Source organism: Tetrao urogallus (assembly GCF_951394365.1).
Source record: "Tetrao urogallus genome assembly, chromosome: 7".
Taxonomy (NCBI): domain Eukaryota; kingdom Metazoa; phylum Chordata; class Aves; order Galliformes; family Phasianidae; genus Tetrao; species Tetrao urogallus.
This window is the reverse complement of record NC_136820.1, coordinates 31,779,401-31,806,448: the sequence shown is the minus strand read 5'-3', so window position 1 is coordinate 31,806,448 and position 27,048 is coordinate 31,779,401. Positions and strand designations below refer to the sequence as shown.

The 27,048-nt window shown below is 38.9% G+C and overlaps 1 protein-coding gene across 1 annotated transcript in view; it reads left to right on the top strand.

The window, feature by feature from the left end:
* Window positions 1–27,048, top strand: part of RSU1 (Ras suppressor protein 1) — a gene marked incomplete at both ends in the record, with an annotated part of 98,265 nt that overhangs the window by 19,133 nt on the left and 52,084 nt on the right. Inside the window, 5 exons of the mRNA XM_079538725.1 lie at window positions 2,891–3,011; window positions 7,717–7,835; window positions 9,280–9,362; window positions 9,633–9,747; window positions 22,165–22,297. Coding sequence (XP_079394851.1) covers window positions 2,891–3,011; window positions 7,717–7,835; window positions 9,280–9,362; window positions 9,633–9,747; window positions 22,165–22,297 — 571 coding nt within the window. The remainder of the gene's footprint in view (window positions 1–2,890; window positions 3,012–7,716; window positions 7,836–9,279; window positions 9,363–9,632; window positions 9,748–22,164; window positions 22,298–27,048) is intronic.

The following is a 27,048-nucleotide window of genomic DNA, read 5'->3' as shown; positions in this document are numbered from 1 at the left end:
TGGAATTCAGAATTGCCAGAACTTGAATTTCTTGGTATTTGGCAGTCTGCTGTAAGTCTGTGAAGAACTCTGCAACTTAGCAGTGTGTTGATAGTAAGGATGTTTAGTCGTGCAAGGCTGAGATGAAAGAACATGATGCCTCATCAACTTTTCTTGAGTGTTGCTCATCTCTTGACATGACAGTACTGAATCTGTGTAGTTTAGTTATGAGAGCAACACTGGAGTTAATTTCAGTCTTCTGCTTCTTAGAATCCATAGAGCATTCCTTCATATACAGAATGAATCTAAATTGTTGAATCAGAAAATAAGCCATGGCAGAAAAAAGGCCCTTTCTCCCCTGCCACAAATCTCAAGCAACCTTTCTGTTTTCCCTCTCACAATTTTCCATTTTCCTTCTCACAAAATACTTCTACCCCCTACCCAATTAAAATATATATGTGTGTGTGTGTGTGTGTGTTGATAAGGGCTTTATTTTTGATTTAAAAGGCTGGCACAAAGTATTTCATCCAAATCCTTTGCTAAAATGATAGTCTTTTCCATAACCTGCTTAGCTAGGCAGTTTTTAGTATAGCTTGAAGGAAATAATAAGAGGAAGTGTAATATAGTAGTATCCTAAGAGTGATTCACAACAGTATGTGGGAATTGTACAGATATATTGGATACCTAGCAGCCACTGGGCAAGGGTACAGCTGCTCTTGTTCACGAGGGACACTTACTCACACCCATACCCTGACAAAAGGAAACCAAATTAAAAATCTCTGATAAACTAGCCACTGGATGTTAAGTTTTCCCCCGTGTTTGCAAGTGGGATGAGTGGATATAATTTGAAACTCTTCAGTGTGTAACCCACTTAAACAGGTTCCTCCAGTACAAGTGCGGACTGCAAGAGCAAATCTTGGGAAGCCATTCTCTTCCTGTCTCAGTATCTAGGCATTGTCTTTTCACAGGTAGTTTCATGTGGGGTTTTACTGGTTAAATGAAGACTTCTATTTTTGAGGGCTGTTCACCTTCTTCCTTGAAATGATTCCTCCTCTACAGAATCTCATAGCCCAAGTCAGAAATGAGAGGCAAGCTCAAATTATTCATAAGGGGGAAACAAGCTATTTTGAACAGATATTTGAAGAGGCAAATCTACTAAATCAGCATCATTGGTTCAAGGTAATCCATAACTCTGCCAGGCCACTGGGAGGGTACTTGTCCCTGTGTTTATAACGATAGTACTGATCTTGATGCCAAGCATGCTTTTAGTTGACTTTTGAGATCATTTTTCAAGTGTTTTGTGATGGTTTTCAGCCTGAATAGTTGAAATGCAGAACTGCCCCAGTGAAGTTAGGTTTGGTAAGGCTTGTCTGCTGAACTTGAAGTGGTTTCAGTGTTCCTGCAGCCTAGCTTTGCATTACATTTAGCATAACTTGTGGTGTTAGATTGAACTAATTTCTCTAGGATAGTATAATCTTTTATGCTGTCAAAAAGGTGAAAGTTGTTATTAACTGTATCAACAGTAAAACTGAAGGAGAACTGCACTTGATCTCTGAGTTGCTTAGGCTTTGGGACTAAACTTAAAACCTGTATTTGCTAATGTGTCTATTCCCTAATCTTGCATGAATGTAGCATCTCTTTGAAAAGAGCAGAAATGGTTTGCCAGTCCATTATGTCTCATCAAAGTCAAATTATAAAGTCTAATTTCTGAAAGGAAAACATTTTAATAGTGGTAATTACTGTTCTTTTGAAATATTGAGGCTGGAAGCAGCTGAATTATGTCAATTAAAATCCTTAGTTAACTTCTGTTAGGGAATAATTTAAAACAATAGTAGCAGTACATTACCCTTGCCTTTCTGAAGATGCTTAATTCTTGCCATTGCTGAGTTATGGATACGCATGGACCAGTTGAAATATACCACAAAGGGAAGGCTTTTAAATATTAAGATTTGCCTTAATGACTTAATAAAAAGTATGTTAAAAATCTCCTGTGATGAATATGACCCTCCATAGTAATATTTATGTAGTATAATTAAAATGTTTGTTAGGGAATCCCATTATTGTGAACAATGTAATTACACTTATAATCTACTAGATGTGACGCGCTATAATGCTCTGCTTTGTAAACATTATTGATTCCATTTTAAGACTGAGATTGCCTCATGCCACCAAATAAATGCAAATCATGGCCTCATAAAATCTTCCAATTATTTAAATGTGTGTTCTATGGGATCCTGCTGCAGTTTTAATTAAGACTGAGCCAAGGTGAATATTGAACACCAGTGTAAGCTTCAGTGCAGGCTGTCTGTCAGCCTCCTTTTATGTAAACTTTAGTTATAGGGGGAGAAGATGCAAATCTGGGGAGTGTTTTAACCTCATCTGCACAGGCGCATCCTTCTGCCTTACTGTTCATGTTTCTAAATTACCAGGTAGTGATTTGTGTGCAATTGAATGTAACCATGTATGTGTATTGATCGGATACTCACTCAGTGGAGGTAGTCAGTAACTGGCTTGGCTAAACTGTTCATCTTTTAGGGCTGAAGTTAAATTTCTGTAATCGCTGTTGAATGTTAGCAGATAGGAACTTGGATGTGAGATTATTTGAGCAATCAGCAGGTCCGTGAGAGAGTTTGTTGTGCTTGTTTCTCTGTTGTGGCTTTCCTGTAAGGTACTCTGGTCAATAAGAATAGCTGTAATCTTCTGAAGAGTACCAAGTGATTCGTGTCGGTAAGGAGAGCTGGTGCTACATAGGAAGCTTCTTTAATACAGGCATTCCTTTAATTGCAGGTAGCTCTTAGCAGCTGGGTAGAAACAACATCTATACAAACAACAGAAGACAGGTGCTAGTGGAGCCTGTAGTCTGTGTAGCTTGCCCTAACTGCAGTCTCTTACTGTGAAAACTTTCTCACAGCTGTGCCAGCAAACATCGCAGACCTGAGAAACATAGAAGTGCTCAACTTTTTCAACAACCAGATTGAGGAGCTGCCTACACAGATTAGCAGCCTTCAGAAGCTCAAACACCTGAATCTTGGGTGCGTATCCTAATGCTAAAACTTGCTGTAATGGAGATGTTGTCAAAGGCTATCACAGCTGAGCTTAAATCTTATTTTTGCTATTTAAGTTTCTTTTTGAAAATGTGATAAGAACTTGAATGTATCCATGTATGTAACTCTTGACTATCTTGTTGAGAGTGCTTAGCTAGTGTTCTGGATAATCAGATACCTAAGAGTGATCAAGCATTTACTCTGATATACTGATAACTATTTAAGGGCAAAAAGCAACTTTATTCACCTAATGCTGAAGTCAGACCCAACAAGTAACATATTTTACTTTCTTAACAACTGTCACTTAATTCTCTGGCAAGAGCCAGCCTTGATTTTTATGCTCTGCTTTGTAAAAAGTTAAAAGGAATGTTAAATTTTGTATGTTAATTTGGGACTTTAATTCCAAAGACACAAATTTGTGATTAAAGAAACTTCAATTTTAATTAAATCTATAGAGGCAGCTGCGAGTCCTTGTTGAATATGGTATGCATTTCATTCAACAAGATGGTACTGGCTGAATTAGAGTCAGAGAAACTCCTGTTAAGTGTTCAGGTACCATATTCAAGTAGAGTTGGTGACACTCCATTATAACTACAGTAGAAGAAGACTTTCTTGAATTATTAAAATGAACCTGAAATGAAGTTTCTTGAAACTAATTGGACGCATTAAAGTGTAGCTACTTAGGAAAGCCTTGGTGAGGAGAAGCTTTAATTTTGTAGGCTTCTCATGGAAAGAATGTTTGTATTATAAATTCAGCTTTTGGAAACCTTAATTTAACTGAGTGTCACGGAGTTGATCAGATCAATCTATGTCCGTGACAGGGGCGACAGGCCTCTGCCCTCCCCCCCCACCCCAGTCCCACAAAAAATGGGAAGGAAGGAAGGGAGGAAAAGAGCAGCGGCAACAATCTATGGAGGAAAACTTATTTTACTATAATATCGGAATACAAGATAACACAATATATACAATTTAATTGAAATTGAGATTAATAAATCAGACAAGATGAGAGAGAGAGTTCCCGGGACCGATTCAAACCTGAAAAGCTTGGAACGGCTAGGAAAGCACCCTCCAGCACCCACTGCAAGGCAGCAAGAGAGCGCCCCCCCCACCCGGAAGGGCCAGATCCCGTGACTGCTGTAATGTACAGGGATAGGTACTTGGAATTGGGGCAGTGACACTTTAATGCCCTGTACACTACATGATGTTTTGATGTGGAATACTGAAACCCAAAAATAAAAAAATAATAAAAAAAAAAAACAGAAAAACATAGAACCATGACACTGAGTTTGTTTTACTATTTGAAATATCTAATAACTTTGACTAGGCTTTAAGTATCCAGCTTTAGGTACTTTTGTAAAGTGCAGATAATTGAATTGCTTCCTGAGCTGTTGGCATGCAAAGAAACATTTTCAAGATGATGTGTCTTGTCGGGTCTTCATTTGATCACTTTAGATCTCTAGCGGGCCCTAATAGCTGTCTGAACTTGGAAATGATCATGAATTAATATTTGCTCTGAGAATTGGAACTTTGCAACTTGGGGTTTGGCCATTTTAGAAAAGCATATGAAGTGCTGCCTTCTATGGAGGGGGGAAGAATTTGAGGTCTTTCCGTGAATTAGAGAAGTGACAAGTGTTAGCGTAATTCAGATATGGGTCTTAAACACTTTTCCTGTTGTTTTTTTTTTGTTGTTTGTTTTTTTTCCTCCATTAATGTCTTTTGCAAGTCCTTTTGGGATTAAGAACAGGAGACATTTGGGAACAATTTGTTACTTAACAACTGGTGGTTTAGGTCTGGAACTGCAAAGTCTACAATTGTAGAATCATAAAGTATTCTGAGTTGGAAGGAACATGCAAGAATTTTGTAATTTAAACGGTCTTTCTTGAGGTCTGCCATCCCCCAAGCTCAGGATTTACAGCCTGGAGTATAATTCTGCAAAATGGGTTCAGAAGTTCTTGTAGTTAATTTAAGGACAAACTGTCCTGCTCTACTAGTGGGGGTGGGTGGGAACCCTCTTGTCATCTGCTGAGCACGTGCGTACACTCAAGGCATCAAAACAGCCTGCTGTAGGAGAGGGATAGCTTGAGTAAGAATATTTCTGTGAGGATTTCAATGCAGAAGGGTCAAGAGGTATGGTAGGAAGTGGAAGGTGTACTGCTACACTGACAATGAAATGGGAAATTTTGTTTGCATAGTCCTTGGCTAATTCTCTTTCCATGCCAGAGAATAGATTTATTCTGTCTGTTACAAACAGGAGACTCTTTCTCTTCCTGTTCTTTGCCTACAAAAGGGAAGACCACTGGGACAGTCTTCTCCTTTTATTACTGAAAAAGCAGCTGCTTTTAGTCTTATTTAATAAAAACTGTTTCTAAAAGCAGTGGCAAATCTCTAGGAGTAACAGTGGTGATCATTCTTCTGTATCTTAGCAGCTGCCACTTCAGCAGTAATGCAAAGTGCACGTGCTTTGTAGGACAGGGATGTCTGTTTTCCCACTTACCACCTGCTGTAGGTAAGGCATCCTACTAGCATGAATATGCAATTAGTATGGGCAAGGTTCTTCACAGGAGATCCACGATGGGAAGATTAGGATTTTAATTCTGCAGAATTCTTCTGGGACTAAGTCCTTTACAAATGTTTGACATTTGCTACCTGATCCTTTTTAATTACATTAATGAGTCTGTTAAATTGGGGTCTAGCTGATGTGCTAATGGTAAAGTCAGCTGTATCTCTTCTGCACATCACATATCAAATGGAGTCTGTCTTGTTGTGTACTATAAATGGTTTATTAAATCTGGGTTTGTTAACAGCATGTGGAAGTAACTTTGGCATTTCTTAATATTCATCTCATGATTTTAAGTACTGCTGTGCTCAGTGAAAATGTACTTTTCTACATGTGCAGACAAATGAGTGAGATGGTTCCAATCAACTAAAACAGTGCCAAAAGCAAAGGCACAGATATATCCTCAATCCATATTTGGGCCATCTGCACTAGGGACTTGAAAGGCATGGACTCAGCACTGCAGATCCATTTACTGAAATTAAAAAAAATAGCATAAGGTACATATGTATTCAATGGTTAAAAGCTTTTATAGGAGCCCGAAGATAGGATTTTCTATTTTTCTTTTATTTTTTACACAGCTTAATGTAGTGGTCCTCAAGTTACTGTATTTAATGATGGTGACTATACAAACTATTCCAGAGCATGCTTGGTCTGCCACTGTTCCTGCTGTTGCTACCATTCGGAACATACCCAGCCCTGTAGCTATCTTCTGAAGCCTGGGTGTCTTCAATTTTCAGCTCCATGTGCCCAAGTGTAGAACAAGTAGACTGATTAACAGTCCTTATGATGTCTTTCACAGTATTTGTCACAAGATATAATGAAGTGTTTAACAAGCACTGCATGGAGGAGGGAAGGCCTAAGAGATTAGTGTCGAGATTATTGTCAAGATCTTCATTGGGTGCTAAAATTTGTCAGTACCTGAGTGTGTTGACCTGAGTGTTCTTAGTGCTATGTTACACTTAATATGTTCATATAACATCTCCTATTAACTTCAGTTGTGGCTATTGCTGTTTATCGCTTCTATATTAAGTATATTTTAAATATATTAAGTATATATTTAAAGATAATATGGAAAGTCATGTTTGTTTCCCCAAATCACGTAGAAACAAATTCCTATTCCTTAAAATAACTACATGTAATCTTTCACACTGTTCCTGAAGATGTCTGTCTTCTGTTCTGTTTTCAAACCTTGGTGACAAATCAAGCAAATCCAACTTTGTATCTGGTGTGCATGCCCTGAAGACAATATAAATAACAAACTGGTAGTTCAGTGTTAATCAGCCAGAGCTCTACTTTATCTACAAACAGTGAGAGTGTTTGAATATCATCTCCAGCTGCTTGCCTTCCTTCATCATTGCAGCCACTTTAGATGTTACCTGAGTCCTTTAATTCCAGCCATTTGAGTTTAGATGGAAGTTATTGTCTTCTGTAGCCTCTCTGCTCCAGGTTAACAGACAAATCTTTTCATTCTGTCAGTTTTCCCCTTATAGTTATGGCTGCTGCCAATGGGAACTGCTATCCTGAACCCTGTAAGACTGGTTGAATGAGCTTTAAGCCTTATCAATCAGTGGGGCAACTTCTTTTTGCATTTGTGCTCCCTGTACGCCTATAGTGAAAGCACAAATGCGGTAGTCTTAAGAACAGCAGCTTCTGATGGGTGTAAATGCTGTAGAGCTGAAGTATTCCTCCTTGTGTCTGGTACTGTTGTGAAGAAATACCTGCTGTGGGGGGTAGCAGATGGTCAAAATGCTGTGAGGTACAAAACAGTGATTCATGGTTTAGTTAGCTAGAAGATGGCTCACCTGCCAAGGACCAATTGCTCCATGGCACATTGCTCAAGCTGAGCACAGCGCCCCTTTCCCTTTTGCTTCCTTTTTCAGGTGTGGCTCTTTGATCAGCAAGGCAGGGTGTCTCTATAGTAAAGACATAAATTTTGGGAATACTTATCAAAGTGAGAGCTTAAAGAAGTCTGCATCACAGAAGAGTTGCTTGCTATCTAATAGCAAACAAAACAAAAGAAAAATGAAGTCTGGTGTAGGTTAGATTTTTTAGAAATGAAAATGTTGTTCGTTATCCCTGCCAGATGAAAAGCATACTGATGTCATGTTTTGTTTTTTTTTTTTCTCTCACGTACAGCATGAACAGATTAAATACCTTGCCAAGGGGGTTTGGATCTTTACCAGCACTGGAGGTTCTTGACTTGACTTACAACAATTTAAATGAAAATTCTCTACCTGGAAACTTCTTCTATCTGAGTAAGGAACTTCTTAAAAAACTCTACAAATCTTTGTGATATGGTGCTTTGCTTTCTGCAGTTGAAATTTATTTGATGGAGACCAAACTCTAACAGACGTTTTCCGTTATTTATGTTTTTCGTCTTTGAATACCTCCTGAATATTTCTACACAGTTCAATGATATTTATCACTGATGTATAGTTATCTGACATCTTTGGACATGAGAAGACTTACTTATTTTTCTTCTGAGTAATATTTCCCTTGTCCCCATGCTCAGTTCAAACATTGTGTAGGCTCACAAGCTCCAGAGGAGAATAAACTGTTTTGCAAAGCAACTGTTTTATGTTGACTCTGGAAACAATTGTGTTTGTGATGGTTAATTATGGAAACAGTTTTAACAGCTTGGGAGTGTTGAAGTGATCAATATGTTAAAAACATCCAAAAAACATGCTAAGGTTACAAGGTTTGGCAGATGGATAGCAAAAATGAGCTGATCTTTGCTCATGTTAGAAAATATGCTCACATAGTTAAAGATATTGTAATGCATATGTGCAGAAGAGTTGCATTATGGTTGCCTAAGCAACTTGAATTCTGGCACTTTCTGGCTTCCAGTGATTCTGCTGCTACCTTACCAGTGTTTTCTGGATACTAAGCTGAAGTAGCTTCATGATCAGTGCATTAACTAGCAAGAGTGATAAATGAGGACAGAGGAAGGGATGCTGCAGTCTGGAACAGATTTTGTGGTTGTAACCTGACAGAAGGAAATTTATAAGTAAGCTTTATTAAAAATGGTCGCATATAATGAAATAAAAGGAGGATGAATACAGTGCATGAGAAAATCAGAATCTCCTCTCTTTATGAGTTTCCATTTTAATTTTTTCTTCAAAAACCTGTCAAGTATGCTTATTCAGTATACGAAGTTGTGCTAAGTCATCTCATTTTTTTTTTCTCCTGTGTATTTCATGGGCACTGTGTAAATTACAAATTATATCATTTGAGCCTGCCCTATTACTTCCTTTTAAGAACTCTTTCCCAGCCTTATTGTGTGCTTTCTATAGAGCTTAATACAGATGTGTATTTGACCATAAACTCAGCTGATTTTTTTGTTTGTTTAGGATGCAGATTGGTGTGATAAATAAGAATGGGGGGATAATGAAGAGTAATGATTCCATTCTGACAGCTGAGCATTGAGACTATATGCCAGAACCTGCCACAGTCTACTATTGTAGAAATTGTTAATTGTGTCAGTCCTTTTGAATATAGATGTTTTCCTGAACTCACCAACAATGTAATAAGCCAGTAAATCTAAGTTTGACCTGCTTGTTATTATCGTGAGCCCTGGGTATGTCAAAGGCTTTTCACCAAGTCAGGGTTATTAATCAAACCTGACTCCCTTTTATTGATTAGACCTCAAATGGTTGGGTTATATGCCACCCTGTTTATATATTGCTATTTAATTTGCAGCCACCCTGCGTGCACTCTATCTAAGTGACAACGATTTTGAAATCCTGCCGCCAGATATTGGGAAGCTCACAAAGTTGCAGATAGTAAGTAATTTATCTAAATTCTTGGAAAATCAATTCACTTTTGCAATGCTTGTAGGAATAGAATCTAGTCAATTTGAGAAGTAGTAGAGTGTGTTTTCAGGAATAGGCCTCTAAACCTGGAACTGTTTCTTGTTCATCAGCAGACACTTGTAAATAAATTGAAAGAATCGAGTGTTCAGAAGCGGGGGGAGGCAAGATAGAGTATAGTTCAGTTTTAGGCTGCTTTAGGCTAACCCAAAATTGTTCTGACTTCTTTATGTTCACTCTTAGCTGAGCCTTAGAGACAATGACCTGATATCACTGCCTAAAGAAATTGGGGAGCTCACTCAGCTTAAGGAACTTCATATCCAGGGAAATCGTCTTACTGTGTTGCCCCCAGAACTAGGTAAGATCACGAATGATCGTTTATTTATTTGAATAATAGCAATAACAATGCATTGTATTTCCTCTGAAACGAAGTCTGATGTTAAACCCTTAAGAAATTATTGTGCTAAAGTTAAAGTTATAATTGCAGTTAAATACTTGCTTTCCCCCGAAGGAATACTCTTTCACATCTTCTGGATACCCAGGAAGGGCCGGAAGATGTTGCTTGTTTCATTTTATTAGATTTTTACCTGTTGTGTATTCCTTGTGTATTAGTAGACCTGACTGCCAGTTCTGCTTTTTATAATATATCCTGTATAATAGATACAGGATCTGTTAAACTGTTATTTTCTCTGTCTGGATTTTGTAAACGCTATTTGGATCAGCCAAAATTATGTTAAACAGTATAAGTGACTTATTTGTGACTGTTCTTGTAAAGTTTGATCGACTTGAAGAAAATATTAGCAAAGTCAGAGGATTTTTCAATTCTCTCTTTCAGTGGCCTGCAGTAGTGAGTTAAGAGCTTTTAAAGCAGTGGAACTGGTTGATGACGTACTTTGAATTTGCATTATTGGCCATCTGTAGTTATGATTATTTCATATACAGCAACTCCTTTCGACCTAGAAGGTAGAATTTTTCTTTGAAACTGAAGTATTGATTTTGATGAGTTTGCATTGCAGTATTCCCTTTTATGTGCGTGGCAAAGGCAAAATGGAAGTTTATTTTGACTTTGATAATTTACCTACCATAATTTTGTAGATAGATCATGTAGCAAATATGATCTTTTTTTTTTTTTTTTTCCTTGGTGGATGAAAGCTGCTTTTTTCTATAGATTCATACTTTTTTCCATGACACTGAGGTATAGCTTTAGCTTTTGGTTAGTCGTATTTATAATGTCTAAAACATTACTGCAGTTGAAAGAGACATGTGCAATATCTGTACATTTCTGTACATTCCTAAGTTACAGCGTTGCTTTTTTTCTGAAATTAAATGCTGAACTGAGTCTAACTATCTTCTGTGGCTAACTGAATGCTCTAAACACACTGCTGCCTTACAAGCGTAACAGCAAATTCACTTTAAATAGTTTTACTGTCATTGTCCAAACTAAATGGAAACACTTAAAACAAAATTTCTGATGTTTGTTTTGCATTGATCTGCACAATTTCAAATAGGTAAGGGGAGCATTTTTCCTTTCTAGTTAACGTTTGTTTGCGTTCTAGAATACTATTGCTACTAATTGGGTAGGAAAAGGGCTTGTAATTTTGACTTACTTGATCCAGGCAAGGTGCACTGACACAGCTTGTCATCTCTGTTCTTTATTATTCAGCTGCTCTTCTATAGACTATACTTCTAAGCCATGCTTGAATTTCCCAGTGTTGCATCTTATGGTCATGCCCAGTATCCTCATTCATGATTGATTGGCCAAATTTATATCACAGTTTATACCACTCCTATAACTAAAGTTATATCAAATACCTAAAATAACTCAAATTCTGTGATATATTTCCAGAGAACGTTGCTCTGAAGTCTAGAATAAATGTTTTGCTTGTTTGTTAGACATTTAAGAAAACAGTTAGGGAATGGGGTTTGATAAATAGGACACCAAGTGCACTTTGGAGCTGGTCTTTGAGCTAAGGTAGGGAGCTAATGAGTCTGCTGAATGGCTGGAAGTAACTTCGGGTCTGCAGCCCTGTTTGCCCTTTTGCAAATAAGGACAATTTAGAAGAGCGTTCCTTTGCAGATGGTTTTAAAATATACTGAGGAAGGGTGGTGTTAAACCCTAACAAATGGACTACTAATTCCATAGGTGCCATCTGTGGGGGAAAAAAAAGTCTACTTCCTGAGTTCTCCCTCCTACATTTTTAAAATTGAATTATAACGTAAGAATTATCCAAATACTTTGTGCAGTGCATGTTGGATAAATAGCTTTTCAATGAGCGGGTCCTGTTTCGTTAATTGGAGGCACTGCTGGTCCGTTTAAAGTAAACAGTCTTTCCTCTCTCATTATCGCTTTCTTAATTAAAGGTTCTGAAGGCTTGTGACTGCCTTATGAGCGTTAGTAGCTCGGGCAGTGGTGGACAACAGTGACTCATTAGCTGTTCATTTACCAGGGAGATGGGCACAATATAAACAGCCAAATAAACCGGCTTTTCTGGATGAGAAGGGGAGGGAATACAGTGAATTGAATCTAAAAGGTAATGGAAGTGAGTGCAGAGGAAGACACGGATGGTAAGGCAGGTATGAGAAAAGGCCATACACAGACATTGGGGTCAACGTTTTGGAACTGAGATAGCAGTAGATAAACCTGTGTTGTCTGTGCTAATTCCACCTGAGGTGACTGAGTGTGTCATGAGCCAGTCAGGGCTGGGGCCTGTCTGCGTTGCCCTGGTCTGCACATAGCAGTGCTCTTCCTGTTAGCCTGAGGAAAGGATTCTTGTCTCGGAGGAAGTGAGGAGACTGAGCGGTGTATTGGTGCTCGTGGTGAGGATGCTTGTCTGTAAATACAGTGTGTGTGGATGATGAATGCAGGAAATGGCCGGGAGTTGGTGGGTGAATTCACAGCTTGTTTTTATCATTTGTCTCTCAAAACGCTGTTCGTGAGGAATGGTGGTGGGCAGTCATATATAAACTTTAAAGAGGCGCTGGCATTTTTTTCCCTAGCATTTAAAAGGTTATGTGCTGCATTGTGAGACAAATAAATCATGATTCACTGCAACAACAGAGTTGCAGTCAGTTATATAAATTGCCAAGAAAGCACTAAATCTGTCACTTTGTGTATTCTGACCATTTAACAATTGGAATGGTGTTTGGGAAGAAAGCTGAATAGAAAGAAGAACCATGTACTGTGGCAGATGCAATTAGTAAGATCAATGAGAGCGTTTTAAGTTCACTGTATGGACCTGTATGTGACTCTTAAAAAAGTTTCTTAGCAGAGTCAGCGGTGTAAGATTAAGTATGCAGTGCACAACTATTCACAAAGTTGTAGCCAAATGTAAATAGGTGCCCTGTGTGTGCAACTTATCTCTAGGCTTTCTAAGGATCCATGTTTAATTATCAACTTAATGTTGGAATCGATGGCTTTTAAGTCTTCCATACAATTTTAGTTGGTGAAATGATTTCCTCGAGTGATGGGTTGCAAGGATAGGAACAGTCAAGTGAAAGGCGTGCTTGAGAAGTAGGAAACTCATCCCTTTAAAATAGCCATACAAACTTGAGAGAGACAGTAGCCATGTTTCCTTTTACGGAGGGTAAAAAATTTCTGTAAATTAGGTCTGTGTCTCAGAGTGGTTAAGTAATTCTTTCACCATTTCTTTAATTTCAAAGGGCTGAATTATCGCCGTTGAATTAAGGACTGGCTTTAAATAGAAAGTTCAAGGAATCCTTAGGCTTTTGAAATGACTGGAGTTTATGAATTACACAAAGTAGTTGCTGCCGTTATTTGCTCAAGTTAATGTTAATTGAAATGGCAGTTTACTTAGGTAATTATAACAGGCATGTGCAAGCATAAGAATCACTTATTTCACAAAAGATATTTCTTTTCTAAATATTCTTCAGGTAAGCACCAAACTTTTCTTCTTCCAGTATCAATGACCGCTGCACTTTACCTGTGTCGCAGCGCTGTTCACGTCTGCACATTGCAGGTTGTGACACCTGTTGGAAGCTGAGTGTCTCAGGCTCTGGACACTGGCTCTGAGTGCTGGAACACCTAATGGATACCTTGCCAATTTAAAAAAAGAAAAAAACAAACAAACAAAAAAAACAACCAGACCTGCTTCTACTTTGAGGACTAAGGCTAGAGTGGTGTGAGATATTAAGAAGCTTTGATAAACTTAGCAGTGGATAAAGAGAAGAAGTTGTTTTCCAGGATGGTCAGTAGGACAGTTATTACTAGTTAAGTAATAATAGAATATTGTACTTAACAAGATAATTTGTAGTCAAATTATTTATGTAAGGAAAGTGTTTTTACAGAATTTGTGAATGCTGTTGTTGTATTTCTCATTTCAGGCTTAGTTTAAGCTTAAAAATAAACATAAATAGATTTTCATGTAGTTGACTGGTTCCATATCTCACTTGGTGAGTATTGAGGCGTATGGGAAGAACACTGCAAAGCTCCATTATACCCAGAAAGATGTTTGAAAGATATTTTCTGTAGCCCATCTGTTAGCTATGTTAGGTACCGCAGGTATTCATTTCCTTACACTGCTGTAACGCTTACCCAACTTCCAAAATTCAAATTTCATTTTATATTAGTTTTAAAAATAGGCAAATCCTACTGTCGCCTCTCAGATGAATACAGTGTGTGTGTGTTTCTCATGTTGATTTCATTGTGATTCCAAGTATCATCAGCATAAAATGTTTCTATTAGCAAATAATTGTATCTCTTCTGTGGGAACTGTAGTAAGAGTACTGTACCTGGAACCAGTCACAGCTGTGTTTGTTGTTGTTGTTAAACATTCCTTTTATGCTTTTCATAGCACTTAAAATTGGGTTCATTCTGCTGAATACTGTGCAGGCTATGCTTAAATGGAAGTTTTGAAGGTACAGTGAATCCTTTTTGAACTTATATTAACTAGATTTTGGTCTGATAGGGACCCTTCAGTGAGAGAATGCTTTGTTGAATTCTTGTGTAATTGAGAATCCCCTGGGAGTCTGAAGTTGGTAAAATATGCAACATATTTCAAAATAAATTGGGATGCTGATTCTCTGAGCCTGTAATTCTTCCTGTTCTATTGAAGCATCTCTGATGTTTAACTGCTTCGATATCATGTTAATTCTTTTTATTCCAAACCCCATCTGTGGTGCGTTGTGTCTCTTGGATTCTCAGTTGAAACGCTGGGAGCCTGCTGCAGTGACTGCTGGCATGCTCCTAGAGATCCCCATCAGCACTGTGTGTTTGCTACAAGGAGCAGTGAAGTAAATGGTACTTCCAGCAGTTTCACCTTTCCAAGAAAGAGAAATAAAATCTCCAAATTCTTATAGGTTGTCTAGCCAGGGGTCTCTCTTACTTGTACTAGGAATGTTGGAGAAATGAATCTAGCCTGGCTAGAAGTCATTTGGAGTGACACTAGAAAGAATATAGAAAACACTTGGAAATAATTTCTTGGATTTTTGTCAGAATGCTGTTTCTTCTCTGCTTCCCTGTAGCTACCCACACAGTGCCATGAGCCGGTTGCCTTGGTACCTGTGCTTGCAGGCTGCGTGCCGTGGGGCTTTGGCTGCCGATGCAGTGAGGTTTGTTGTGTGGGGGTATGAGCTGTTAGCGCAGGCTGTGGGCTGAGGGCAGAGCCTCGTGCCCTGGGCTGGATGAGGTCCTGCTTGGTGGCTGTCATCTGTGAGTGTTAATATTGCTTATTGTTTGTACTTCTCATCTTGCTGATGTCAGACTTGTTGTGGGGAGCAATAGTAGAAATTGCCAGAGCTTCATCCAGGCGAGTTAACCAGTCTTCCTCTGACTTGGATATGGTACTGTGGATTTGTCAGATTAGGTCTATATTCCTGCCGTACATAAGACTTGAAATGTTGATTAAGGGAGAACTTTGATATTTCATACATTCTCTTGTTTTCCTAGGCTTCATCTTCAGTTCTAGCACATTCTTGAGTGAAAGTCTCCTACTGTTACCTTCTCCATTGTGCTTTGCTATAATGATTCTGGCTGACCTTTGTTATTTTGTTGGAATTTCATGTAAATATCTCAGAAGACATAGGAAATTCAGTCCTATGAAAGGTTGAGATACTTGAGAGTAAAATCTTCTTCCCTTAGCATTATGAAAGCAGCGGCTGAAGCAGTACCATTTGGCCTCGTTTCACCTCACCTTGACTTCAAGAGTAAAGAATTCAAGACATGATGTCTGCTTTTGCTTTGTTTTTCTCGCTCCCTCAAAGGAAGAGGAGGAGAAAAAAAAAGTATGATGGAAAAGGGGTCAAGGATTGGGATAACGACAGGGTGGATTGCTCACCCGTTACTATTATAGGCAAACAGACTAAACTGAGGGGGTTTTATATAAATTATTGCCTGCTAATAACAGTACAGGAGTGGAAAAAAAATCTAAAGGCAAACTAAAAACACCTTGCACTCATCCACCCTCTTTTACCTCCTTCACCTTCTTCAGCACAGGAAACAAGGAATGGGGCTGCAGTCAGTCCATGCTGCTTTGTCTTTGGTGCTCTTTCGTAATCTAGCCTGTGTTCCATGTGGGTTCCTTCCTACAAGATGCAGTCCTTCCTGATCCCACATGGGCTTCAAGCACTGCTCCAATACAGCTCCATACCACAGGGCCTGCCCTTCAGGCATTGCTCCAGCACTGCCCCCGCAGGCGTCAACTCCCCAAGCCCTTCTGCCCCACCGCAGGCTGCTTCCCACGATCTGCAACTCTGTCCAGAACCTGTTCTTGCAGGGGATCTTTGTGGGCTGCAGCTCCTTCAGGCATCATCCGGTGCTGCTGCGTGGGCTCCTCCATGGCTGCACATGGACAGCTGCTCCTTTTGGTACCCATGGGCTGCAGGGAACTTCTACTCTGCACATGGGGCACCTCCTGCCATCCTTCTGCACTGACCTTGGTACCTGCAGGTACTGTGAGGAGAAAGCATAGTCTTTCTCACTTGCAGAAGGGCAAGCTGCAGTACTGGGGAACTGAGACAGTCCAGAACAGGAATGAAGAATGCGCTTTAACAAAGCGTTGAGCTGTTTCAACAAAACACCAGTGGCAGAATCTCCATTTCCTAATGTTTTTCAGACTACATGTTTTTCTGTTTTAACTAAGACAGTTCAACACTTCAGTTCCTGAACTGATGCAGGAATAGCTGGGCAAAGCTCAGCTGTTAGACGTATTAAAGAGAAAATTCAAGAGAGGGTCTCATCTCTGAACTCGTTATTGGAAATTTTCACTTAAGTCTCAAAACTCAGAATAATGTGATGTGATCATGTTTGTACTCTTGTTTTCTGTTCCTGGAAGTAATTGTAGAACTGAGGATGGGCTTAGGCTTCAGTGTCTGCCTTTCGTATTGTTCATTCAGACTACTCCTTGGGGCTTCCCATCTTACACTTGCAGGCAAGGCTTCAGCATTCCTGTCTGAGTGGTCGGAAAGAAGAAGACTTCCATCCTACTTCTGTCTGACAGATGCTGTGAAGAGTGTTTGCCTTACTAGCATGTACTTCATCTGACTAGTTATTTGAGACTTGAACCTCGAGTTCAGAGATTTCCCTGTTAAGTAAAACAGACAACTTCTGTCCAAACAAAATCAGCACCAATGCTATTTCAGGGTTGTCTGATGCGCTGATGACTCCACATGATACTGTTAGAGCTCCTTTGGTAAAATAACTTACAGGCCAGAGGACAAAAATGTTGCTGGGATTAATTTTCTGGAGGCTTCAGTCTGGGTTTAGGTTTACTGGTTGTTTTCTTTTAGTTCATAGTATCTCATTAATAAATAAATGTATTCTCAACAATGTCATGGAGCTATCATACTATTTTCATGATAATTTTATCTGATGCCAAAGTCTGAGTCGCATTTTGCTTATGTCCTTCCTGTGCTCTGTGTCTCCTTGCTGCTCCCTTATAAGCACCGTTTAAGTCTACACTCTTCTGTTACACCTTCAAAAGTGATAGGCATCTTCGAAGCAGAGATGATCTTCCCTTTTATATGGATGATACGAGTTAATGATCCACAGCTTATATGCACTTAAGACTTGTGTAAAAAAAATCATTTGCTTTTGATAACATTCATTCTGTGGCATAGGAATCTGTATATGTTTTCTTTTTTTAAAAGAAATAGAATTTAAGACAGTGTTCACAGTTAATTGCTTTGGTATCATTTTTATGATCTGATAGTCATGACATTTCTTCCACCCTCACACTTGAACCAATCTCTCTCTCTTCAGAGGGAAAGCACATGCCACAAAAGTAATAAAAATTGTAAGCCCTGTAGTGTAAGGCAAATCTAAAACAATCCAGGACAGACACATTTTTACATACAACTTAAGTTTGAATTTGTTATAGTAGACTGGTCCCTTGCTTAGCCTTTAATAAAACAGGATTCGAGGGTATTTCTATCTAAATAAAGAAATTAATTTTATTTCATTCCTCCTGTCCTATTGTATGATACTGAAAGAGTAAGATCTTTGTGTTGTAAAGGGAAAGAACATTTAAATTGCAATCTTAAGAGGAATAACTGAAATGAATGTGTTACTGCTTGAGGACTCTCCTGGAGGTTGGTACTGTAAAGTCTAAGCTGGAAGTGAGGCAGAGTATCAGTAGGAACCAGAAGGAAACATATCAGTATACAGGCCCCAAATTATTTCAGCTGGAATTCTATTGATTTTAATGAAGCTCCACTAGGGATGAATTTAAACCACTACAAAGAAGCGTTGATCTGGCATTTTACAGCTAGGATCATGCTTCTTATGCTGAATGCCAATGCTCACTTTTCAAATGTCAGAGTTGTTTAATTACTTTATTTCACCTTTTAATTTTTCAAAGTATTTAAAGTGTTGCCAAGGGGCGTTGGAGTGGAAAGGACAAGTCAGTTGCATTCATTCTTTTCCACTTTGTACTGAAGCAATGCCTATGTATACTAATGATACCTTACTGTATTCTAAATATACATCAATTCGGTAAATATTATACATCAGATATACCATACATCACAAGAGGATGAGTGACAAATAGTTGAATATAAGGGGTGTTTGCTAGATCTAATTGACAGGAGGAGCCTGGTAAGTCTGGAGACACCCTTAAGGTGATATGTTGCGTTATCGCTGGGTCTGACACTTATTTTCTGCAAACAAGACTGGGGGAGGCAACATTTTATCTGCTTTTATGAGCTCTTCTGGCCTTTGCTGGCAGTAGAACAAAATATGAGTGTTCACACAAACTACTTTTATTTCAATAGCACTGAGGAAAATAACAACCAACATTAACTAACATGCTTGAGATCACATGCAGGGTAGATTTATTGAGAGAAGAGCAGGGGAAGCGTAGCTGCATTTTCCCTGAAACGTCACCCAGGAGGGCGTGTGCTTGAGTCCATTATAAAGAAATCCAGTTGTAGTCTACTAGTTAATACTAAATTTTATTAATGATAAATGCATTGTTTTTGATAAGGTGATGTGAATGGAAAAAAACACACCAATAATGAGCAGTGCAGTCTACAACTCTGAAGTACTTTGTGATTGAATCTTCAGTGCTGGATTTTTACTAGAGGCAATCCTGTCTTTTGCTTACTGAAAATATCAGAGGGATTTGATGTGATCTGTGTGGCAGAACAGTATATAAAGTTCCTTAAAGCCTGGAGGCAGAGTGCTGCTACTGCTGGACACTGTGCATAAAGGCATATCTGCCACATCTCTTTCTCTGGCCTATGGATCTGATGCCGCAGGGATTGAATAAAGGTATTTCTTAGCACAGTGCTGCCATAAAACAACAACAACAAAAAACCATATTTATGCAAGTGGTTTGGAGGGAACACATCTGTGAGGTGTCCAGCTGCACAGCGTGGCTCCGCTGTGCCCGTGTTGGAGCTGTTGCTGCAGGCAGATTCAGGCTTCTGCCTCGCATTGGCAGTGGTGCAGCTCACAGGTGATTTGGCTGGATACACGGAAAGGATGCCAGGACATGACCTGTTCTGAGATGTGACCAGTGGCACGCTCTTATCCTATGTTTCACTACTTAATTGGGAGGCTTCTTTGTTCTCTGTTTGCTTGACTTGTGGCAGGAATGGTAGCCTTCATTTTTCACCCAGTGTTGCTAAGGTGGGACAAGCTCTCTCTACCACACCTAATTTTTTGCTCTTCGTTGCCTACAGGGATAGATAGAAATTTGGTGTTGTATGAGAATTGTTCAAAATATTCAGTGCCTCGTTCTTCTTCCTTTCTTGTGGATAGCCCTCCTTTAGTCCTCCTGTGGAAAAGCGCCTGTTCTCTGGTGATGGCTTGCCCCAGAGACAGAAGGGTGGTTACATTTCACAGTACAGTGCTTCATTAAATTATTCAATAAGCCCTTTGGGTGAGGTGCCAGCTCCCCAAGCAACTGCTCCTGGTGGATGTGCAGAGCTCCTGTGCTGGGAGAACTGGGTCTGGGTCCAGTGTTGAGGGTGCTCCAGTATTGTCCATAGTATGATTAATGTTATCCTTGTGAAAGGTGTAATATATCTGGCTGCCCCTACTATCTTCTGGGACAAACAGAAGGCAGAAAGAAATGAAGAGATTGCTTTGACGTGGAGGTCAACAGTTCATTTTGCTTGAGCAGATCTCTTTTTGTTGTAGGGTTTCTTTAACTTTAGTAGAATAGTATTTATTTCAATTAATTACATTTAAATGGGCATGTGGTATTTAGGATTAGAAGTGGGCGCACTTCCCATGGAGATGGGAAACATACGGCAGCATTGCTTGGACTGTACATTTCTGAAACAGCTTGGGGCTTCAGAATTCAGCTAAGAAACTTGCTACTGAGGTTTTGGGAGTGTGTTGCTTGTTCTTGTAGGCTACATTAAATTTGACGCATAACGGGGTCAGATTTTTCTCCGTGATTTTAACTACTTTTGGTAGCTGTACACAGATGCATCATTTCATCTTGATGAAGTACTTACTGCGCTCTAATTATAAGCGAGTGCTTACAGTGTTGGTAGTGTTGGAGAGAAGAGCGTGTGATTTTTTTTCAGGCAATAAAATGGAAAATCCAATTTGCTGTTGCCAAGTACGCCTCTGAGTGATGCATGATCTTCATAGCAGTGCTGGTCAGAGGGCTGCTGCTCGTTGCAGCGCGGCCGCTCTCCCTGGAGCCACGTGCCTTACAACTGAGTAGAGAACATTGAGGCTGTTTTCAGCCAGCCCGAACGGATTCCTGCACCCCACCTTCTAGCTTGTTAGGTCCTCGTTGTCACAGTGCTTAATCCTGCTTCCTGATCCTTGCTACACCACCACGGCTGCATATCCCATAATAAAGGAGATGGGTGTGAGGCCCCTAACTGGGTGCACCGGAGCATGAGGCAGTTAGGGCAATTGCTGCTGACTGACAGGGCGAGATGCTTCCTGCATGTCGTTATTTAAAAAAGAACAGGCCTCAGACAGCTGACAGATGAGCTGGACAAGGTAATGGTAACTTGTTGATAGGCGATATGAGACGTATGACATCTTTTCACAGAATATAATGGTCTGCCTTTACTCTAATTGCATTAACCCTTTGTATTGAGAGAAGCACAGTAATGATTAGCAGGAATGCAGAACGTGGGGAGATGCAAAGGGCTGGCAGGAGCCTGTAGCATACATGAGTGCTCATGTGACTTACATAGGTGCCTTTTGTTTTGTAGAACAAGCTGATCAGATTGCTTTTAGAATTCTGTGACAGCTTGGCTTGGTTGTTCTTTAAAACCTTGTATTTTTTTGTTTGTTTGTTTTATTTCCCATGGTTTTCTGTTGTGTTTTTTATTTCTTTTTGTATTTGTGACTTTCTAACAGTAGTGTTGGGACTCCATTAGTCACAAAATTTGCAAAATAAAGATTTGGAAGGGTAGCAGAGATTCTTTTTTTTTTTTTAATTTAATTCAAAGAACACTTATTTCAATGGCTAGGCCTTCCTGGAAGTTAGCCTCTTGTAACCATAGCCAAGAGAAGTTTTGGTAGAGCATCTGCTGTTGTGGTTTCTGGTGGTAAGTTGTTCCAAACAAACTAACGAAGGTAAACAATAAAAACTTCCTGAAAGTCTTTAAGGCTTCTTGTCAACAAAACAGGTAAAGCTGACCTATAACAAGGACGTCTTTGTGTTTCTCAGTATAGGGGATTCTTATCATGGGATGTTGGTGCAAACAGCTCACTGGGCACTGACGAGGCAAGAAGCCTATTGGGCATCATGTGTTGGCATGGTGCCTGGAGTAGTCCTTGAGAAATGCTTTGCAACATTAAGCTTCAGCAGAGCTAAATCTTACTGTAACGTCATTCACCATTCATTCCAGCAAGCCATCACAGACAGGGACATCTTGCTGACTTGTCCTATAGGCCCAAAGGGTATGTTTAGTGGTATGGTAATGTGAAACTTATGATGCCTGCAATAGAGCTGGGAAGTTCAGAGGGCAGCAACAGAAAGCCCCAGGTTCTTATTCACTTGTTCTGGCAGTGCTGACTGAATGTATTCCTGCGCAGGACACCCCAAAACCTACACACTAATTAAGCTCTACTTCAAACTAACTCTGTGAATAAATATTACACATAGCAGTCCAAATTCAATCCTGCCATGCAATATGCTGTACTGCTGAAATGAATGTTGTGCAACTGCATCCATCATGGTGGGATCTGCTCTGTCCTCCTTTTCCACTCCATTAAACCTGAGATGTTTCCTTTGATTACATTTGTACTCTCCAAAATGAATGGAGGTTTATTTACAGCAAGATATGTCTTTAAACTTTTTTGTATTTCTTTTTTTTTTTTTTTCCTATGCCATTTCTTCAGGTAATTTGGATTTGACTGGTCAAAAGCAAGTCTTCAAAGCAGAGAACAATCCTTGGGTGACCCCTATAGCTGACCAGTTCCAGCTGGGAGTGTCTCATGTTTTTGAGTACATTCGATCAGAAACATACAAATAGTAAGTATCATGTGACACTGTTCTGTGCTGTCAGTCATGGGTTTTTTTTGCTGTAGTGTGCTTAGCAAAATGTTATCAGCTACACCCTTGTTTCATAATCCATGCATTAGCTAGTGATTTGGGGCAAATGTGCAAACTGCAAAAACTGCAAACTTATATTGAAGAGTTTTGCTAACAGAAGAGTAACTAATTGTGATTTAGACATGTTAAGGAAGTACAGAGATTGCTCGCTATTGTCCTACATTTGTTGCTTCTTTCTAAGAGCTGTTAGGTAACATGAGGAAGGTAAAAAAAGAAAGAATTACAAGCCTTGGGGATATTAATTCTAAGTAAGCGTAGTAAGGTTTTGTAGATTGAAATATGTGTTCATTGATGGCATTGGCTGTGAGTTGTGTGTTGAAAAAAAATGTCCAGAATTCAGACTTTTTAATCTGGACTGGTTCACTTAAGTCCCTAACTTTGCTAGTTCAAATATAGATACTGGTGCTTTCTTCAACAGCATAATTGATTAGATAAAATAGCCCTTGTGTTGGGCTTCTCATTTTAATTCTAAAATCTGTACAAATGCAGAATATTTGTTTGGGAAATAATTCAGTGAATTATTAAACACATTAAAGTATTTATTTGCACTGAAAATGTTCATGTTACCAGTCCACAGTAAAATTTCAGATGGGAGGTTACTTTTGTGTCTGGCAACTAGTTCAATGCTGTCTTCCTAGAAGTGGTTGGAAACTTAATTTTTGGTATTTCCCCTTTGCTTAAAAATGTATGTTAGTAATTTAGAGGTATTTATGACAGTTATTAAATGGTATCTGTCAACTCAGTTAACCAAAAAAGCGTAAGTAGGTGAAGGTCTGGGGCTTCCAATTAAGTAACTGAGATCTGAATTTCTATATGAAACTATAAATGATTCAGTAGTGGCTTTTATATGCTGTTCTTCACTAAGAGAATTTAAGTGATAAGAATCATAGCTGGGAATGTGGCTACAGAAACCGAGTCTCAGAAATGTCCTGATCTTTGTCTGGTAATGCATAGTTCTCAAGGTTATTCATGTAGGCTGAACTACTTTTCTTCTGGTAATGTTCTGTACTGCGAACATAGTACAAGGAGGTAGCTATCTGTCACCTTGGAGTATCTCCACAGTCCATTGTATACCTGCATCTAAGTTTTCTGATAACTTATGTTGCAATTTCTTATGATCAGTTTTGTATTTATCTTTGAGCAGTATAAATTATGGTCTTTCATGCAGTTCTCATGCAGATGGCAGAATTTCAAGGACTGAAATAAGTATTTGACACACACTAAGTTTTTAGGGGAGCTCTTAGTAGGTAATTCTAAATAAAAGTACTTATAAATAAAAATTAAAAAAGATAATAGGTAATGACTTAATAGCTGTTGAGTAATAAACTGCTCGAATAACACTTATTTAGCAACCAAAATCTTCTGAAATTCATCAGTTTTTGTAACTGTTGCTCTTTGTTTTAAATAAGCTCTGTTATGTTGGCTGTCTCAATTGCTGCTGAGGTGTCATGGTGTCTTGTTGTCTAATGGGCAGATTTTCATCTTGTCCACAGTATATATTTGAAGCCTCTGTCGTTAACAATGTAAGCAAAATCAGATTCTAACCATTGGTACGAGGAAAAATAGAATTGAAAAGTCATTCCATGCCTCATCCAGAATTTTATCTAGATATTAGCAGTTAGAATATATATATATATACACACTTCATTATTGTCTAAGATTAGTGATGAGAAAACAAAAGTGTGCAGATGTTACTAGTTCAAGACAGCATTATTTTCAGCACAACCATGCTGAAATTACATTTAAATTGATGTAAATCATCCATTTAAAATATCAATATAATTAGAATCTCAGTAGCAACATTTTTGGTTATTGACTGCGGTTATTTCACATATGCTATAAAGGGAATTTGTGGATTTCCCTAATGAAAAGTCATCCTTTTTATCTCCAGTTTCCTTTAAGCCTGTGATCTGAGAATTACTTGGATACCACCTGCTACAGGTATTTTTCAATTTGCAGAAAGCCGATTGTAGGTCTTAATAGTCATAAACAGTGGTTAATGGGTGTAGCAGCGTAACTGTGCACAAAAGCAAAAGAACTGTGAACATGAAAGAAATTAAAACTCCTTTTGAAATTTTGATCTTTTCCCTCTAACATCTTCAGGTTCCCTTTTTAATCTGAGTCTATGTCCAGGTATTGTTTCTTTTTTCTCATTAGGCAAATCACTAAGCTGGGGTGTGAATATAATAATTTTCTCTATAGAAACTTTATGCAGGTTTGAGCACTTGGATTACTGCAAATCATTCAGACAAGAAAAAATATTTTAAACTAACTGACATTTGATAGAGTCAGTCAGCTTACTTTTTACTCTGCGACAAAGTAGTATACTTAAACAGATTATTGGGTACTGTTTGGGTAACTTCACTTCCAAAACTGAGAAAATAAAACAATAACAGCTCACAATCATTCTTTTTGTCTCGGATCAGAAAGTTTACTTTCAAGTACTGGGAGATGTGGGCTTTCATAAACTGGGAACTACGCATCTATATGGTGTAGATAGATTTTGAGCTCCAGGGATGGTAATTGTCTCCCTGTGCCCATTCCTTTTGCTGGCTGATTGGAAATATTGATTTTGCTTTGTTTAGAATTGTCTGTACTAGCTAAGACAGAGAGGGTATGCTCACGCAATCACAAATACCAAGTTATGTTTCACTAAATGGTTTATGTTAATATGTTTTATTTTGTGTTTGCAATGTCTATAACATTGTATTTACTCTGTTGCTGTTATCTCAGCCAGAATGTGGTAGCTCAGTGAGTATTGGCTTGCAACACTTGCTTGCAACATGTCACTAAACCTTGAGGTTTCTCTTAATGCCTGGCACAAGCCATCACTGTGCTACAGTCACCATCAGAGTTTTCCATTCAGATTCTGTGAGGCTGCTTTTGTGAAACTGCTAGCCAATAGATCAAAATAGATCTTCTTTCCCTTGTGAAATAAAATGGCTGTTTCAAGCATGCTTGGTGAAAAATTTCACCCCATTTTTAGCTTCGTATTAGGATATTCCTGCTCCAGTGATTAATTGGTAAGTCGGGATGACACCCAGAAGGGATGAACATTTCTAAAGATAAAATGTCATTGTCTCACATACTTTTACATTTTCACACTTCTGTTTTACATGGTACTTAAGCACCGAGAATTAAATTGGAATTGCACTTTACTTCAGGAGTGTGTTAGCCAGTAGGCCCCTCATATCAGCTGTTCCTACTTGGTAGGCGCTTTCATTTCCTTTAATTTCCTCACCTTTCATGAGAAATGATGCCAAGTGATTTTTCAGCTCTCATTTTTCAAGAAAGACATGTGCTGACAAGAAGATGGGCTATATATTGTGTTAAAAAACGTGTGTGGAGGGGCTTTTAATTCTGAGCAGGAAGCTCAGAAGCGTGTGGCACTTCACTGGCTTTTGTTGGCTAAAATACACCCACTGTACATATCATATCATCCTGTGACAGCATCATTTGGAAATAGGTCAGTTTGCCAAGAGTATAATGGTTCTTAATCTCTGACTGCCATGGTAGGTAGCTGTTCAGGTAGTTAGCTGAATCTTGGCCTTGATTCTGTGTCCCCAGGAGATGCCATTAAATGCCCCATGTGGCTCATGGTAGGATTGAGAAAAACTTTTTCAGACAGTAAAGGGTAATGACAACCTCATCTCCTCAAAGGGCTTAACTAAATGTTTTATTTTTTATTCATGTGTATAGTCAACTTTCAAAGTGACCTTTTTGTTATAAGCGTATTCTCAGAGGATCTCCACTGTCTAGGGTACCAACAAAGAAATGACGCATTGTTTGATTTAGTGGCTATAATGTACTTAGACAAGTGCAAATGGACATAAATGTTTGAAAGAAAACAGTGAATTAAACTCCTATGAACAACTGAAACTCTATGATGCTTATCAGGACTGGTGTAAGATAGTGGTTTAAAGTTCAGATGTGTGATTGCTACTTGGGATGGGGGTTGGTTTGAATACTGACATTCACATTAAGACTAATCCAGAAAGCTGCCTTCAGAGTGTGCTTGTGGGATTAATCATGTGCTCTTGATCAGTCTTGGTGTGGAACTTGCTCTTAGCTTGTTTGTTCTCACAGCAGGAAGGGTAGGGATGTTGCTTTTGTCATAGCAGTCTGTTGCGGTCATCACCTGGTGGTATAACCTCAGATAAAATGAAATAATGTGCCTGATGCTGGTTGTGTAGAATAGCATTCAGACTTCTAGCATGTCTAAGCTGCTGTTGAACCTGGCACTTACCTTTTAACACTTCATTTAGTGATTGTTGTCTTCCTGTTTGACCTTCTTATCTCAGTGAGGCAGAATTATGATAGAACAGTCCCCATTAGTTAAGTTTCTTGAAAGCAAGTTTTTCCCATGAGGCAGTCAGCGTGGTCAGGAATCTCAACAAGATGTTTGGTGAAAAGAAGTAAGCTGCACTTTCCACATTTCCATCAGAAAAGGTAGTAGAAGAGCAAGGCATTTCAAAGACTGATACATTAACTCTGAGCAATGGAAATGGTTTGACAAACACTATGCTGAGCATATATTGCTTGGCAATACTGAAACAAAGCTCTGAGCTGAGCACTGTAATTAAAAACCTCATTTTATTGTCAGTGACAGTCTGCAAGAATCCAGTCCCCTATCTAGAAGCAATCTCCTCTCCAGCTTTGTTGTTTAGAAG